Source organism: Takifugu flavidus, chromosome 4 (assembly GCF_003711565.1).
Source record: "Takifugu flavidus isolate HTHZ2018 chromosome 4, ASM371156v2, whole genome shotgun sequence".
Taxonomy (NCBI): Eukaryota; Metazoa; Chordata; class Actinopteri; order Tetraodontiformes; family Tetraodontidae; genus Takifugu; species Takifugu flavidus.
Genome location: NC_079523.1, coordinates 1,274,227 through 1,291,240, shown reverse-complemented (window position 1 = coordinate 1,291,240; position 17,014 = coordinate 1,274,227). Strand labels below are relative to the sequence as shown.

The following is a 17,014-nucleotide window of genomic DNA, read 5'->3' as shown; positions in this document are numbered from 1 at the left end:
TTTACTGGCCTAACCCCAGACAGCCCTCGTGACACCTCACACACACACTAGCATTCACTCACACACACGTACACACACACCTCCAGGGACCATCATCCTGTTTCATCACTCGTATCTTTAATTTCAGTAATTTCACATCCAGACTCAAGATTTCTGCTCACTGAAAGGAGGATTAAATAAAATCTGAAAGCTGGGGAGGGAGAGTGACAAAGGGGACGGAGGGAGATGAAAAAGGGCATTTGACCTATGACCTTTGTGTTATGGCTGGGGCACTCAGGGGTCAGGGGATGCAACAGCGCAGGGTAATGAGTAACTAAGGAGAGCACGACACAGGAGCAGCACAGCAAACTTCAGTCTCATTGAAATAAATAAAACAAATGAAACCTTAAAGTCAGACCTCAGCTCAGAGTCCCGACTGTCACTGCAGCAACAAGACAAATGGATCCAGTTTTCACCCACAGTTATTAGCACATTGTTTGAGGGTGTTTGAAGGAAAAGGTTTTGTTCAGGACATGAAATACTGCAGAAGGAGAGAACAATGTCATTGCTGATCTCTGCTGTATTGAACAGTGTGGATTCACAGACAGGAAGTACCTGCCCTCCTTTTAACAACATCACAATTTATACTGGGTTATTAACTGCACATTTACAGCTTTTTAACCTTTGGCTGTCCCTCTTGTCCCACGTGTCCCTCTTCCTCTTCATCAAACATCTCCTCTCGGGCAGCATGATGGACGACATCCATCCGGACACAAAGGTGCAGGAAGAAACTTGTCAGAACTGTCATAACTCTTCCTGGGGGGCATAATGCCTGTGTGCACACCACTGCTAGTGTTACTGGAGAGTAAATGTTAGAGGCCCGAGTGGCATTAGTGTTACCGCGGTGATGGCACAGCAGTGCAAAGGCAGGGGCAATATAAAACCTGCTTTCCCACAATCCCTTTGTGTGTGTGTGTGTGTGTGTGTGTGTGTGTCTGCCAGCGCTGGTGGTTTCCCTGGAAATGGAGAGAAAGTTGGGGGAACTTGCCTTAGTAAGCTTTTTTCGTATTAAATGTATTGAAAATATTTGGAGGGGACCAAAATAGGCGGAGAACTGATCAGGTTAGTGGGAAATGTAGCAGAAGGAGAAATGTACCTGTTACTGTTGTCTAGGCTCTAACTGGAGTTAATTCCACCCCATTTCGCAATGATCAAGGCGCTCCATGCTCTCTTCCACCCTCTGTTGGCCAATCAGGAGCAGAGCTGAGTCAGGTGGCCCGTGAAGCTGACCAACATGGGGATGACGTGCGCTCCGCGTCACGGCTGCAGCACCTTTCGTCAGGAAGGCAGAAGCGGATCAGTGCAAGAAGTCTGGATGGGCCTGGAATGTGGGCCAGTAAAGCAGAAGCTTTGGTCTGTAGACAGAAAAGAGTCAAACCCTTTTTTTGTTAGAGGTTTGGTGTTAACTGACACATTTAAACGCAACTTTTCAACCATCGGGATCCGTTTTGTCTGTTGTGGCTGCATCTCCCAGCTCACACCATTACATGTACATATTATCTTACTCAAAGCTATGGTGTGTGTGTGTGTGTGTGTGTGTGTGTGTGTGTGTGGTGTGTGTGTGTGTGTGTGTGTGTGTGTGTGTGTGTGTGTGTGTGGCTAGCAGCCAGAAGCCACAGTGCACACAGCTTATGGCGCGGCTGCAGCGTCTCGTCCCAGCAGGGTGTATTCTTAGCTCACTGAAAACCCAATAAGTGTAATGAGATTAGACTATACACACACACACACACACACACACACACACACACACACACACACACACACACACACACACACACACACACACACTCCAAACCTCAACCACCACCTTCACATGAACACACACAGAAGCCACTGAGTTTGTTGCTCGGTCCAGCTCTGCAGGCTTTGGCTCTGACGTCACAAACATCTTCTCGACCTCTTCATGCTTCCCTGACTTCCACTGTTGGGAAGAGTCCTCTCACACCGTAGCTCTGTCCCATGCTGACACACTCCCTTCACCAAAACCTAACACACATGCTAAAACACTACAGTTTCACATTGGTTATTTGAGTTGGAACAAAGTTTGACGTTCCACCACCAGATAATTTAGGAGTTAGAAGATCTGGTTTTTCATTCTAAATTAAAATCATTTTGTTATGATACTGTTATTTGTGCAGTGTTTATTCAGATATGTGCAGGATCATGTGATGTGCAGCTTGCTTATGCATCGGTGTTCTCTTTATCATTCATTAGCTGCTGTTTATTCCTGATTAGTGTGACAGGAGATGTTCTCAGCAGGTCACTGGTCCATCATAGACCATCCTCCAGGTAAAATACTGACCTGTGCTGTTGAATTCTTAAGCCTTAACACCTGACCTCTGAAACCAAGCATCTTTCTTCATTCACGTGCACGAAATAGACTGAGTTGTGTCTGGGATCTGACCCTGACGCACACTTGTATCCATTTTCCCCTTTAAGCCAGTCTGACATATTCGGTACATTTGAAAACTGAAGAAACTCCTCCGCTGGACGTCATGAATACTGTCAATGTAAACTACCGTCGCCATCACGTGACCGTGTAGCTCGGTGTGGCAGCACCAGCCCCGACGGTGTAACCTCGTTATCCTCCTCTGCGACGTCTTCATCCATCAGTCGTGCGTTTGTCGTGTTATTGGGATTTACTGGTTTCGGATTCAGACATTTTGCAGCCAAGCTTTAAATAGCCTTTTGACCACAGAATATTTGGTTGAGTGTGTGACAGGCGAAGGGAGGTGCTGCCAAGACGTGTGTGTGGTTTGAGGAGAGAGACGGAGTGAGTGTGTGTTGTGGAGGAGTGGAGCGCATTAGTGAATGGCTTTGCTATTGCATCCTCCCAGGGGACCTCTGAAATACTCACATTGTCCCCGCGACACACACACACACACACACACACACACACACACACACACACACACACACACACACACACACACACACACACACACTACCTTCGCTACGCACTGGACACGCCTCCCGCATCCCCCCAAAAAACTCCCATTTCACTGCCATACCTCTGCGTCGTCGCACCGCCCCTCAGTTTAAGTCGGCACACACTCTCTCCTCTGCCAGACTCACCGAGAGGCGGTGGTGTGTGAGGACGCTGTGTGCGTGTTTGCGCTCAGGCTGTGCATGTGTCGGAAGATTCGGGGAGAACCAGGGCTCGCTGACAGGACAGCTGCACCGGGCGGTGTGACAGACCTCCAGAGAGGTGGAAGACCTGCCGCAGAGCCCGCTCACTTCCACTGCACTTCCATTTGATATCGGACCCTCTTCGTGCGCTCTGCGTCAGCGCGCCACCGAAAAACTTAAAGAAGTTGATTTAGAGGAGAGAAGTCGGCGTCAGCCCGGACGGACACAGAGTTTTAGCTTCAGCATCCCTGTTCTCCCCCCTCTCCCCGTCCCTTCTGTGCGGGGTCTGCATTGGGAGGGACGGGAGAAGCGGGCGCGGAGCTGCGCGCCTCCCCGGTGGATGACCCACTGGATGCGGGGCGATGGATTAACTTCTTCGGACCCGGCCGCTGTGTGTTTATCCCCGCTGAAGAACCCCGGTGCAACTCGGGATTATATTCAACTCTTACTCAACCCCAAATCGCCCCTCTCGAGATGACCGAGGAATATGTTTTGCGCTGCGTCCTGATGCTCTGCTGCGCGCTCCTCTCGGCCAACGCGAGCAACTGGCTGTAAGTTTTCTAAAAGCTGATTCTCCAAAGTGGACCTCACCCCCCCACACCCCCCTCTCCCCCTCCACCTCCAGTGTTATCATTTACCTGGCCTCTTGTTCATGTTCCTCCTCATCCTCTCATCGTCTGTCTTGTTTCCCTCCTGTGGAGTGACTGCGCTGGTTAATTGTTAACATCTCACATGCACGCACGCACGCACACACACGCAAAGACGGGCTTAATAACTTACCAACACCACTGCATCCCCCACAAAGTCTCTGTGGGAAAAAAAGGAAAAGTTACCCCAAAGTAGGCATTGTGGGTCGGTTTCTTTTTATTGAAATTGTGGAGCTTTAAACTCGATAAAAACACGGATCACTTCAGTCTGCTTAGCTCCTTCTAGAAGGATAATAAATAATTACATTTGAATCCAAACTTGAAGATTGCTGAAAAGATTCAGTGAAGAGTTTGTGGGAGGAAAAATAAACCAGATTTCAACTCTGACATTGTTCAAATTAAAGACAAACGTTTTCTGGCAAATTTCTTCAATGGTGAAGTTTCACTTTGACGCTGAATCTGGAAAGATTCTGCAGTCATCAGATAATCCTGCAGGGAGACGCCAGCGCAGAAATACCAGGAGAACCATTAAGACAAAAAAGGTCAGCGTCAGTGCAACTGTAGCGACCTGCGGCGCGCCATCGCTCTCCTCAGGGCCGGTCGGTTGGGTCGCATGTGTGTGCCTGCACTCCTGACAGCCTGTGGGAGGTGTTTAGGTGGGTTTTTGCATTCCTCGGCAGGCTCCATTCCATTTTCTGCTACCATTCCCTCCTCTCCACTTCAGCACATTAACCAACATCATTTAGGGACGTCTGCTCTGGTCCAGAGAGCCGAAGCTCCGGAGGTGGTCCGGTGGATCTTTTCCACTCTTCTCTTATCTTTCCTGTTAGATTTGGATGTCAGAGAGTTGCTGCTCGTTGAGCATTCCCACTCATTAATTCCCGTGTCGGTAACAGGATCACTGTAATGGTGTTTTTTCCTAATAAGAGCGTCCCTGGGATTTGCCAGGCGCTCTTGCCAAACAGCTGCCTTGAACTCTGTCACTGAGGCCAGAGTAATTGTGCTGTTTAGGGCTGAAGGTGTGGTGACAGCAGCGGGGAGCAGACATGTACAGGCAAGCTGCCGAGCTGCCGGGATTACACTGCTCAGGAAAATCTGTGTGGGCTGTGTGGACTGTATGTGAACGCTGGAGACCTCCCCAGCGCGCCCCCGCCCCCCACCCCCACCAGCCCCGAGCTTCTGTTTCAGTGCCACACAGCAGCAGGTACACTCAGGGTCAAAGGATGAAAAGCAATTAGGGTTTATTGCAGCAACGAGAGGCCGTAAATCAGCTGTGCGGCTGCATGCGGACAGGAATGTTCCCTGCGTTGGTCGTCATGAGAACAGTTTCGGCACTTTTCTCTCCTCCCAAACACTCACACCATTAAATGTGGCAGATGAAACCGGGATCATTGGCTTTTTAACTAAAGAAACATTTTTGTCTCTTCTAATATTCACACAAATCATCATCTGTCCAATTTGCCACTTTTTCACTTGAGCTGTTGAGATGACTTAGAACAAAGGATTGGAAACATTGGAAAAAAGCAATTAATCACATTCAATTATAGCATAAATAAATTGCTCATTTCAAACGAATGACAGCCTACGACAGCAAATGGATGGTTTATTAAAAAGTGGCTTTGATGTTGATGAACAAAGCTGGTGAGCCTTGGCAGCCTCCTCTGCTCAGGTCAGGACGCTCCTGCTCACGTTGCTCAGGGGCCTAACGAGAGCGTGTTAAGGCCCTAGGTCCAGGTCCAGGTCCAGGTCCAGGTCCAGGTCCAAGTCCAGGCCCAGCTTGGGATTCTTAGACCTTTTGAATAAACTTGGCAGAGTTTTTTCATTGACTTGTAAGTGAGATATTTCTATCAATTTATATTTATATTTCTATAAATATTGACACGGGTGACCTGGTGCAAGAAGTTGTTTTACTGCAGCTCCTAATGCACAAAATAAGAGAATTTAGAATAAACAATAATTAATTTAATAACGTGTTTTTATTCTATAAAAATCAACATCTTTCCTGCTTGTCTGGCCTCACATTTCTGTTGGTGGAGCACACACACACACACAACACACACACACACACCACACACACACCACACACACACACACACACACACACACACACACACAGATATAATGCGTGTTTCATTAATAATAAACTAAAGAACTACATTGTATTATTCAGAACAGCTGGAATATTTCTCCCACTCCACCGGACACATTGTTTCACCCTCAGTTTACCTGTTAGCTTTAGCACGTGTGGCAGGATCATTATGGCTAACGAGTCAGTTGCTGACTCAGTTTTACTCCGATGTTGCTGAATAGATCTTTAAGATTTAGTTCTTTTGTTATGCTCATCTGTCCACATTTGGATTGCTTTGGCTGCTTCTGTGACCCGTGTGTGTTCATGAGTGTGTGTGTGTGAGAGAGAGAGAGAGTGTGTGCAGGAGGCTGCCACTTCACAGTACTTGAACTCACACCCAGATATACTTTGTGCTAACATGATTGGTGTGAGACTCGAGCCTCATCAACGGTGCTGCACATATCGCCAGCCTGACGCTTGTAACAGCTAGTAGCTTATTAGCATGTAGCCATCAGAGCAGACATGATTCATTCATGATTAAAAACATCTCTGCTCCTGAAATAACTTTCTAGGTGACAAAAAAGGGTGAGGAGATGTTGCTATTGATGGGTGAGGTTCACTCCACGCCAGGGCTGCAGTTTTTGACTGGCAGGACTTGTGTGGAGGATCTAGCAGCAGTCAGAAATGGTGACTCAAAGAGGATACGAGTGCAGTTGGCGGAGCCGAACGTGCACTGTTCCAGACCTGTTTCCAGGTCTCAGCGAACCTAAGATTGATCGTAATTACACAGGAGAACAATAAAAGGTTTCAATCTTTTTATTTATTGACATCATGTCACTTATTTCATTGTGGAACTCTCAGAGAATTTTCTCTGTGACTTTCATTGTCTGTTAGTGTGTGTGTATGTGTGTGTGTGTGCGCGCGTACATGCCCGTATATGTATGCTGAAGAGGGCAGCTGATGGGTAACAAGAGAAACCAAGACCTTGGCGTTGCGGTACACGCTGGCGCCTCACACACATATAAACGTGGTAAAGCTGCGGCATGTTATTTCCAGTCCTTTTGTCGCCAGAGTGTGAACAATTATCATGACAAACTTGGAGCCATTGAGGATCACTGGAGATGTCCAGATTACCACCAGGGGAGTTTGTGCTGGTGAGGAAACACCTGGGATGTTGAAAGATGACAGTTCTGGCAGCGAGGGGCTCGGCTGTTTTAGGTGACACACGCTATATAACCTCCTGTGGCCGTGGCGACAAGCTTTGGCATTAACTCCAATGGCCATGAACAGCTGGTCACACAGTATTCCTGCATTTTAAACTTAGAGGGAACAGTTTTGCTGGCTAACATCACAGTTAAGCTAAGGGCAGCTTACCGGGTCTGTTCAAGATGATGTTAAATGTAGCTGATGTACAGCAGTTAGCTGTAAGTGTGTAAGTGTTAGCAGCTACAGCAGAAGCTGCATCTACGTGCACGTGCACGCGTCACTGTTGTTTCCAGGGAAATTCAGATATCTGACTCCTGCATCTGAAGCTCATCAACAAGAAAAATAAGGTTTAAATGCCCTGATGATGAGCTGGAATGAGGTGAAGCCAATATTTGAACATACACACACTCACACACAAACACACAAACACACAAACACACACTTGACACTAGTGTGTAGAGTTGTGAGGGAACGTTGTGTTATTTTTAAAGGAAAATAGGCTCAAGTGGAGCCAGCAGCATATAAATACACTGAGACACGCGTGGGCAGGACTCTAAAATAGAATCACTCTCTCCCAACATCAGCAGACACTGTGTCAAAACGTTTCTTCCAGTTGTTGTAATTGAGGTTCAAACTTTGGGGGGTGAGGTGCAGAGATTATGCTGACATCAAAGCTACATCACCAGGTCCAGTAAAAGTGACTGAACAGAAGATTCTGGGCTCATGTGGGGGCTGTGGAATGTTGTCAGGTAGCGAACCAGGAGGGAGTTAGTTAAAGGAAAAGAGTTCAGAATGAAACCAAACAGGTATGAGAAGAAGAGTAGAGCAGATCTGGGGGGGAGGGGGGGGGGGGGTCGACATCAGTGCTGATGGTTAAAGCTGAAAAATGTCAGAACCAAACATCAGAACCACTGAAGTCAAACACTTTGGATGGAAACTGTCTCATTCTCATCTCAGGTCATCAAATGATGACATCACACATTCTTCTCGACTTGTCCACGTGCACGTGGTCGGCCATCCCAACGTGCATGTACCCACAGACAAGCCCCACAACGGTCCTTTTAGATGTTGAAATGATCACAGACGAAACATCACAAAACCTTTGGAGTTTGACGTTCTCCTCATCAGAAGGTAACCGGCGGTTACGGCGGTTGCCATGGTGCTTTAGCCTCCTCAGGATCTCCTCAGCCTTCATTGTGAGGAGGCTGGTGTAGGACCATGATCTCTCATCCTGAATCACTCTCATCCTGATGAATTTGCTCGTCTTCTGCTGCCTGCTAAGATGGAGCATTGACCAGTTTAAGGTCTTCTGGCACGGATGCTCGGTGTATCCCGATTCATGGCTCCTCGTATTACCCCCCCCATTGATCACGCTCTTGCTGGAGGAGACATGGCAGCTTTGCAGGAGCATGTGCAGAGGTGAACCACAAACAAACAAACACTTCCAGTTCAAGTGAACAATGAGGAAATTGGGGAGACTGGGACGCAGCCATGGAATTCTGTGGTTTAGTGCAGGCACACAGACTCTTAGAGTACAGTGCCCCCTACAGGTCAGTGCATATGTTACATAGTGTAGGTGTCAGGAAGAGGTCAAGGAGGGTTAGCCGGGGTCATGCGGCAGTGTTGTCTGACAAATAAAGCAGGTTTCTGCTGGTGAAAGAGCCGCATTACTCCAAAATATAAGTTCACCAAAACACACTGGGATAGTTTAGTGGCCAAGGCTTGGTCACATTAGAGAAGAAGATTCTTCTGTGTGCTGCTATATTTACCGCTCACTGTGTACCTCTGCTGTGTGCTCAGCGCTGGAAAGGCAAACACGGGGATATTTTCAAATGAATGCCCATTAGAGAAGATGGATGCACGCAGACAGTGAGTGCACAGAAATCCTGGAGGGTTTGATAACCCGTCATGTTTCTCCTGGTATCTGCCTCTCCTCTCACTTGTTGCTGAGTTTTCTGACTAAATAAGCAGCTAATGTGGGAGGACAGAAGAACTGGTCCTGTTAGAGGTAAAAATGAACCTAAATACTGTGTGAAATGGCTGTAGTAGCGTGTGGAAGTGTGTTTGACTCTGAATATCCTGTAAAGACCCCTCCTGTTGGACCATAAGAACATCTAATGTAGACATTCTCAACTCTTAGCCTTGATTTCCTGTCTGCTAACAACAACCTGCGCCTCCTCTGTTCGGGATTATCTCTCGCTCTCAGCGTCTCCCTCCCATGAGCGTGTTGGCGGTGGTGGATGGGAGGCACGGGGCATTCCACCTGGACTGGGGTGCTTTTGCAGGTCGTGGTGTGTTTGTGTTGCATTACACATCACAGCTTTCACAACACCACTGGCTCCGCTGGGCTTAGACCAGTGGGATTTAAGCACGCAAGCGGCCCAGGCCAGAGAGGCCGAGAGGAAGGAGGATGAGACCTGGGATGACGGTGTGTGTGAGTGCGTGTGTGTGTGTGTGTGTGTGTGCACCTTCCATCTCTGAATGAAGAGATAAAAGCGGGCTGCACGTTTTCTCTGCACACACAGAAACACACATGAACGCAGGAATTATCCAGGTCCGAGTGAATGTTTCCAGGGTGTCTGCTACACCAGCGGGATGCCATCCCGGCTCTGGGAGCGCGGTGCCGCCCGTGGTATGATCGGGTTTCTGTCGTCTTTGTTTTCTCCACACGTTGCTTTTATCGCTCTCTGACGGCCTCCCAGCTGGATGGCCCAAAAGTAGCACGTCGCCCGAGGCTGTGCTGCACAACAAAGGGGGATCAAATGCCGCACATGGCTTTGATGAAGGCCTTGTAACTCCGACGGAACGAATCAGAGCGGGGCAGGCCTGGATTTGAGCCACGGTGGGAGAGCGAGCACAACGTCGACTTGTGCTTCGGCCACCGTCCTGCTGTATTAATTATGATCTTCAAACTCAGCAGCTTGACCGAAAGCACAGGATGTTTTTACAGACCCCGAACGCTCCAGTGACAGTGACTGTAGCTCCGCTTTGATCAGGAACACGAGCAACACGAGATTGGCGAAGGCTTGTGCTCACGCTTGTGCTCACGCTGGTGCTGCTGTGCACGCTGGGTCGCCGTTACGAGACAGTGAAGTCACCTCAGAGTGTGGATGTGAGCGGATGTGGCTGCTGAGATGTGCTGGAGTGCTGGAGAGTGGGGTTATCAAGGCGATGAGTGCTGAATACTGACGCTGTCTGTGCACGAGGAGCAAAGGAAGACCATCAAAGACATTCAGGGAAAGATTATCTGAACTGCTGAGAGGACGGATGAAATCATTTGACCTCCAATTATATCACCATCAGCGCGTCTTGCTGTTCCTTCATAGCAACGTTTGGGTGAGATTCCATCTGTGTCGTCCATCCCAGGTCCATGGAGGTTCTCCTCCAGCCAGGCCACGGTAATCCAGGAAGCCTATCAAAGAGCTACTGGACAGTTGAAAGAAACTGGAAGACGTTTTGTTTCTCTTCGGTTCTGGAAGACGTATCGGTAGCATATAGTTGAGAGGTGCTTCCAGTTGGGTCAGTAATTGACAGCAGAGGTCTCTGGACCTGGGCCACAGCTTGATTGAGACAGACTAACGTGGCTTTACGGAGGTATGTGTGGTCTTGGGAACTCATAACATGAGACTCACAAAACAATCTAGGAAAACCTAGAAAAGGAGAAGCATGTCTGCTTGTGCAGAATGAAAGCCTAAAAGTTAATTCTGTTGGAATTTGCCTTTATCGTCTCCCTGCTTTGCCCTCGTCCCTTCAAGGCTTTGTGAACATTACAATTTCATGGCATCGTTGTCATTTCCACCAGCTGACTGGACGCTATTTCCCCGACAATCTCCAAATCGATGGATGATAATGAACTCATCATCGACTGGAATGTCAGGAACGTTTGCAAATGCACTGAAATGGACGTTTTTCTGTGTGTCCGACGCACCGGCCTCGTCTCTTAAGCATCGTCCCTGCCTGCCAAATGTTTTTATTTTTTATTTAATGATTTGTAGACTCGGGGATTGTTTGAGGGCTTCTGAGAAATCCTATTTCTGTAAGGTGCAGCTGGGATTAGAGATATGAGCCTCAAGTGATGTGAGGCGTACGTGTGGGTCAGGCCATCCACACTGATGCCATTTTCTCACACATTTTAGAGTGTGTGTGTGCGCACGCGTGGGTGGGTGTGTGTGGTATATCTGACTGACCTGTCTGGCCTGGAGGTGGTGTGTGTGATAAGACACTTTCCCTCCTCTCAGTGTCCTCACAACCAGACATTTATCCCAAACATTCCCACAGCATCATGGGAACTAACCTCCCTCCTACACACACACACACACACACACACACACACACACACACACACCACACCACACACACACACACACACACACACACACACACACACACCACACACACACACACACACACACACACACACACACACCTCTGCATTATCTGAATGACATTCAATTTGGATCATCCCTGTTCTGAGGGGAACATTGAAAGGGTCTGATGTCCTTTAGAACCTTGATGTTCTTCCCCAGCGACACCAACAAGGTTCTGTTGTGTTCTGAACTTCTCGACAGGTACCTGGCCAAGCTGTCATCAGTGGGGAGCATCCGGGACGAGGAGACCTGTGAGCGGTTACGAGGCCTGATCCAGAGACAGGTACCCACCTCTGCTTGGTCAGAAACTTCATCGGGCGCTCAAACTGTTAGCGAAGCATCTCCTCTTCAGATTAATTTAATTGCTGCTGTGGCTTCCAAAAAACAAAAAGATGGAAATAATGTTAAATCCTGTGAAGCTGCATCTTTCTACACATCTTAACCAAAATAGTTGAACCTCTTCTGCTGTAAACGTCATCAGAGTAAATGTCCACATTGAGCTGTTCCTGCACATCAGCCTGAAAATTAGACCCCGACTCAGTGCTGCCCTCTAGTGGACCGAGACCTTTGGCTGCTCTCTGCTTCCTCCCTGAGCGGCAGCTCCGTCTGGATAAAGCTGTCAAACACAAACAGTTGTGCTCGCTCTATTGCCATCTCTGTGGTCAATGTGGCTCCTGTGTCCGTGCTCAGGTTCAGATCTGCAAGCGCAGTGTGGAGGTGATGGATGCAGTGCGGCGTGGAGCCCAGCTGGCGATAGACGAGTGCCAGTTCCAGTTTCGCAACCGGCGTTGGAATTGTTCCACTCTGGAGACCATGCCTGTGTTTGGCAAAGTGGTCACGCAGGGTGAGTCCGCTTTGAACTGTCAGCTGCCAACAAGCATCTGGACAAACAGGAGATACTGATGACTGACGAAACGAAGCAGATCTCAGATGTCTTTGACCGCATCCTAACTCTGATTTTCCTTTTCAACTGTAGCTTAATCCATCGATGCCTGTCCATTCCGACCTCAGTAGACTCTTTAATCACAGTTTATCTGATCCAGAGGCATAGAAACAACTCACTCTGTGTGTGTGTGTGTGTGCGTGTGTGTGTCACAGGTACCCGTGAAGCAGCCTTTGTGTACGCCATCTCAGCAGCCAGTGTGGCGTTCGCGGTCACGAGAGCCTGCAGCAGCGGAGAGCTGGAGAAATGTGGCTGTGACCACAATGTACATGGAGTCAGCCAGGAGGGTAAGTCCACACACACGCACGCGCGCACAGTTGAAAGCACGTGCACGGACAGCCGTTCCTACAGACGACCACTTCCCATCTGGTCTCAGGGTTCCAGTGGTCGGGCTGCAGTGACAACATCGCCTACGGAGTGGCCTTCTCTCAGTCCTTCGTGGACGTGAGGGAGCGGAGTAAAGGCCAGTCGTCCAGCCGCGCGCTCATGAACCTGCACAACAACGAGGCTGGCAGGAAGGTAAAGCAACAATTCCTCGTCCGGGCTTTAAAACGTCTTCTAACAACTTAAATGTTACACATCCATTTGATTCTCTTTGGAAGAGGCTCGGGTCACGGCAGATGCAGGGTTGGTAGGATGGTAGGATTCCAGATGTCCCTTCAGGGACACGTTGCAGCTCCTCCCGCAAGATCCACTCAGTCAACACTGAGACGGCAGATGGGAGATCTGATCCCTTCAGAGCAAAAGGCCTCCGAAGGGAGGCATCCAGGAGGCATTCAGTCAGCCAAAACAACTGATTCTTTTCAATGCAAAGCACAAGCAGCTCCGTCTGGATCCCTCTGAGCCCCCCACCCTGTCTCGCTGAGCTTAGGGACCCTATGAAGGAAATTAATTTAGGCCCTTTGTATCCACAATCTCATTATTTCAGTCGATACACAAAAGTCAGCGTTATGGGCCAGGCTTTGAGAGTAAATCTCCTGGAAAATCACATTCCTGCATTCGAAGTGGTAGAAGTGGAGGGACCAGACAGAGGTTCTTCCAAACAAAATCAACCAACCCTTGAAAGAGGAACAAGCCTTTACAGTATGTTTAACCCGGGGATTTAATCAGACAGGTTTTATACTGGGTTGGGCTCAACTCCCCCCGTCAGAGCACAAAACGATACCCCGGCCCGTGTGACGGCTGCTGTCTCCTTGTTTCTAGTTCTCCCTTTTAACCTTCGGTTCTTCGGCGTGTCTGCAGGCCATCCTGTCCCACATGCGCGTTGAATGCAAATGCCACGGCGTGTCGGGCTCCTGCGAGGTGAAGACCTGCTGGAAGGCCATGCCGCCCTTCCGCAAAGTAGGCAACATCATCAAAGAGAAGTTTGACGGCGCCACCGAGGTGGAGCAGCGCAAGGTGGGCACCACCAAAGTCCTGGTGCCTCGCAACTCCCAGTTCAAGCCTCACACGGATGAAGATCTGGTCTACTTGGACCCGAGTCCGGACTTTTGTGACCACGACCCGCGCACGCCGGGTATGCTGGGCACGGTGGGCCGCCAGTGTAACAGAACCTCAAAAGCCATCGATGGCTGCGAGCTGATGTGCTGCGGCCGTGGCTTCCAGACGCAGGAGGTGGAGGTGGTGGACAGGTGCAGCTGTAAGTTCCACTGGTGCTGTTACGTCAAATGCAAACAGTGCCGCAAAATGGTGGAGATTCACACTTGTCGGTGATGGGGGGGGGAGGACCCAGAGGGACACAACAGGCACGCCGCGCTGCTCCACGGTGAACAGGAGCACAGAGGACTTCTGACACGCCATATTCTCCTGCTTGAATCCACCCCACCCTCCGACGCCTGCTCCCACGGGACGGGGGCCGAGGCTGCAGACGCCCTCCTGCTCATTGAGGCCAGCATAACTGGGCGTCCCTAGATTATGCACGGCGTTGACCTCGAGGAACAGAGCGATGGCTTTCTTGTGCCGTTTTTCACTTCCTGTCGCCCCTTCCTCACCTTCACATTTGCTTCGTCGTTGATGCTTTTTGGGTTTTGTAATGTTTAAGTTATTTGTTCAACATGGTGAGATTATGGGACGACTAAGGAGGAGGACACAGACAAGTGGAGACGATTAAAAACTGGACTTGTGGCTGGACAGATGGGTGGGTGGGGTTAAAGAGTTGGGTGGGGACCGTGGGGGGGGGTTGTTGTCCCCCTGTCCTCACTGCTGCTGCTGCCGCTGCTGCTTCAGGGACTCACTTTGAGTGCTGGATGTCAAAAAGGGGAGACGTCATGTCTGACTGACAGACGGACGGACGGACGGGCTCAGCTCACCACAGACGGACTTCCTGTGTTGGGCGTCCTGGGTTCATGTGCCTGTGTTGCGCTGAGGTTCAGTTTGCCCTTGATTCCATTATTTTGCCCTCTGCGATGCCCTGATGCTGCTTCGTCCTGATGGACAGGCGGACGCCACGGTCAGCTGCTTCCTGCCATTTTGGTAAAATCTCGTAGCACTGACAGGTGATGGCCGACACACACACACACACACACACACACACACACACACACACACACACACACACACACAAATATGTAATTGGTTGGCAAATATTACATTAAAACTACACCCCCAGATGCTAAAAATACATGGTAACAATGTAAAGAGTATAAATGCTGATCTGATCTTGTGCTCTGACCAATAAACACACACACACACACACACACACACACACACACACACACACACACACACACACACACACACACTAAGGGGTCTGCCAGAGGGTTGCTACGCATGCATGACGACTGAAGCACTTTCTCTCCAAGCGCACATAGAGCCCTCGGCCCACCGCAACATCTGACTATACTAAAATCATTTCTTTCTATTAACACACACTCTCATACTCTCACACACACTCACTCTCTCTCACTCACACTCTCTCTCTCTCACACACACACACACACACTCTTTCCCCTTCTCTTCTGAGGAATTTTCTTGTTTTGTACCATCAAACAGCAATGCCTTCCTATAAAATTGTGCTTTGATTATAAAAACATACTGTAGATCTGTAAAGACTTATACACTGAAGACTATAATGCTCATGAATGTATGTTAATACAGAATATATGCTGTGTCAAAAAGACCGCTGTCGTTTCTTTTGTTCGGTACCGTAGGACAGAGTGGATGGAATCATGGAAAAGTGAGAAGGAGCAGCTCCTATTCCAACATTAACCTCTCTCTCTTTCTCACACACACACACACACACACACACACACACACACACACCCGCAGACTTACACATACCTCAATAAAATTGTCTATTTCCCGTGTCTTTCAGCTGCATTATTATGTGACCACAGAGATCATTTCATGTGTGTGCACACGCGTGTGAGCTGCGCTGCACCCTGACACCTATAAACTCAATTTATGCCACATACATCACCACACGCATCATATCAGCCGGAGATAAATGAGCGTTTCCTGCGGCGCCGGTAGAACCGGGTTATCGGGTTTTGGGGAAGAACCAGCGTGGCCACTCGAATTTCAGAGAGCGCCTGGTTTGGTTTTGGCTGAAGAGGGAACGGAGGCAGGAACACCAGGCTAGAACAGGGATTACAGTCAAATGCAGACCACATGGCACCGGCTCTTTTCCCTCACTCTGTCTCTGTCAATATCACGCTGCCTCCCATCACGGTTCTTGCTCCTTCTCCTCCTCCGTGCTGGTTCCAGTGTGGCCCACTCTATGGAAAGTGTAACCCTAACCAGTCTTGATCTGGGACTATGCGGATCTGTGCTCCATTTAGCCAACATGACATTAGCGCGTGTGTTTCTGTCTGTCAGACAGCCATGGGAGTCTGTCAGTCAGGAGCTGCCATTCTTTTTGTGGTTTGCTAAGAGGAGAGGATGACGGCTGCATGTCTCTGAGCGCTACCCAGCTTTCGTCTTTTAGACTTTACAGTGATCAACAGCCGGGAGGACAGACCCCCACAAAGGACTTGTAAATTTCTACTCGTGTGAGTTTTACAGAGATAAGCATTTAAATTAAAAACACATGCAGGCTAAAAACATATGCAGAGGCACTGCATCGTACATTTCCAGTGAATATGGAGGAGTTAGTCAGCACTTTAAAGGTGTTCATCATCTTTAAACCCAGAGCAAACAGACCACCCTGGTCTGATTAGGCTTTAGTTGTAATATCAGGACGTTGGTTATTAATGGATTACGTTGCCCTCTGTTGCAGCGCTGCGAGTGTGAGGGGGTTAAACAGTGCAGGTTGGGTGGAAAATAATGCCCCATGCTCATGGAACCCAGGAAAAGGCCGGCTTTATCCCAGGGCCCAGCCCTCCCAGGCTTCTCTCAAACTCCTAGATCTCCTCAGCATACTTCTCATATTAAAAGAAAACAAGTTACACAAATGAGACAGATGGTTCTTGTTTGTGATGACAGTTGCGATTCTTTCTTCTCCAGCCACCCCCCCCATCCTCGACCCTCTTGGCTTTCCTCTAGTATCTCCCCTGATGGTTCCTGCTGGTATTGTGCTGCTAGCATGAGCATCCCGACAGGGACGCCAGGCTCCCCATCAGAATCTGCTGATGCTCCAGAACCTGATTTACCTCTACCTCAACCTGGATGACCCCTT

At 49.0% G+C, this 17,014-nt stretch overlaps 1 protein-coding gene across 1 annotated transcript; it reads left to right on the top strand.

Annotated features, from left to right (window-relative positions):
• Positions 1-3,075: 3,075 nt before the first annotated feature.
• wnt4 (wingless-type MMTV integration site family, member 4) lies at positions 3,076-15,517 on the top strand. Its single transcript, XM_057030784.1, has 6 exons — positions 3,076-3,719; positions 11,658-11,739; positions 12,147-12,300; positions 12,555-12,686; positions 12,776-12,918; positions 13,642-15,517. The coding sequence occupies exons 1-6, from the start codon at positions 3,643-3,645 to the stop codon at positions 14,110-14,112; spliced, it is 1,059 nt and encodes a 352-aa protein (XP_056886764.1). The 5' UTR covers positions 3,076-3,642; the 3' UTR covers positions 14,113-15,517.
• The last annotated feature ends 1,497 nt before the right edge of the window (positions 15,518-17,014 follow it).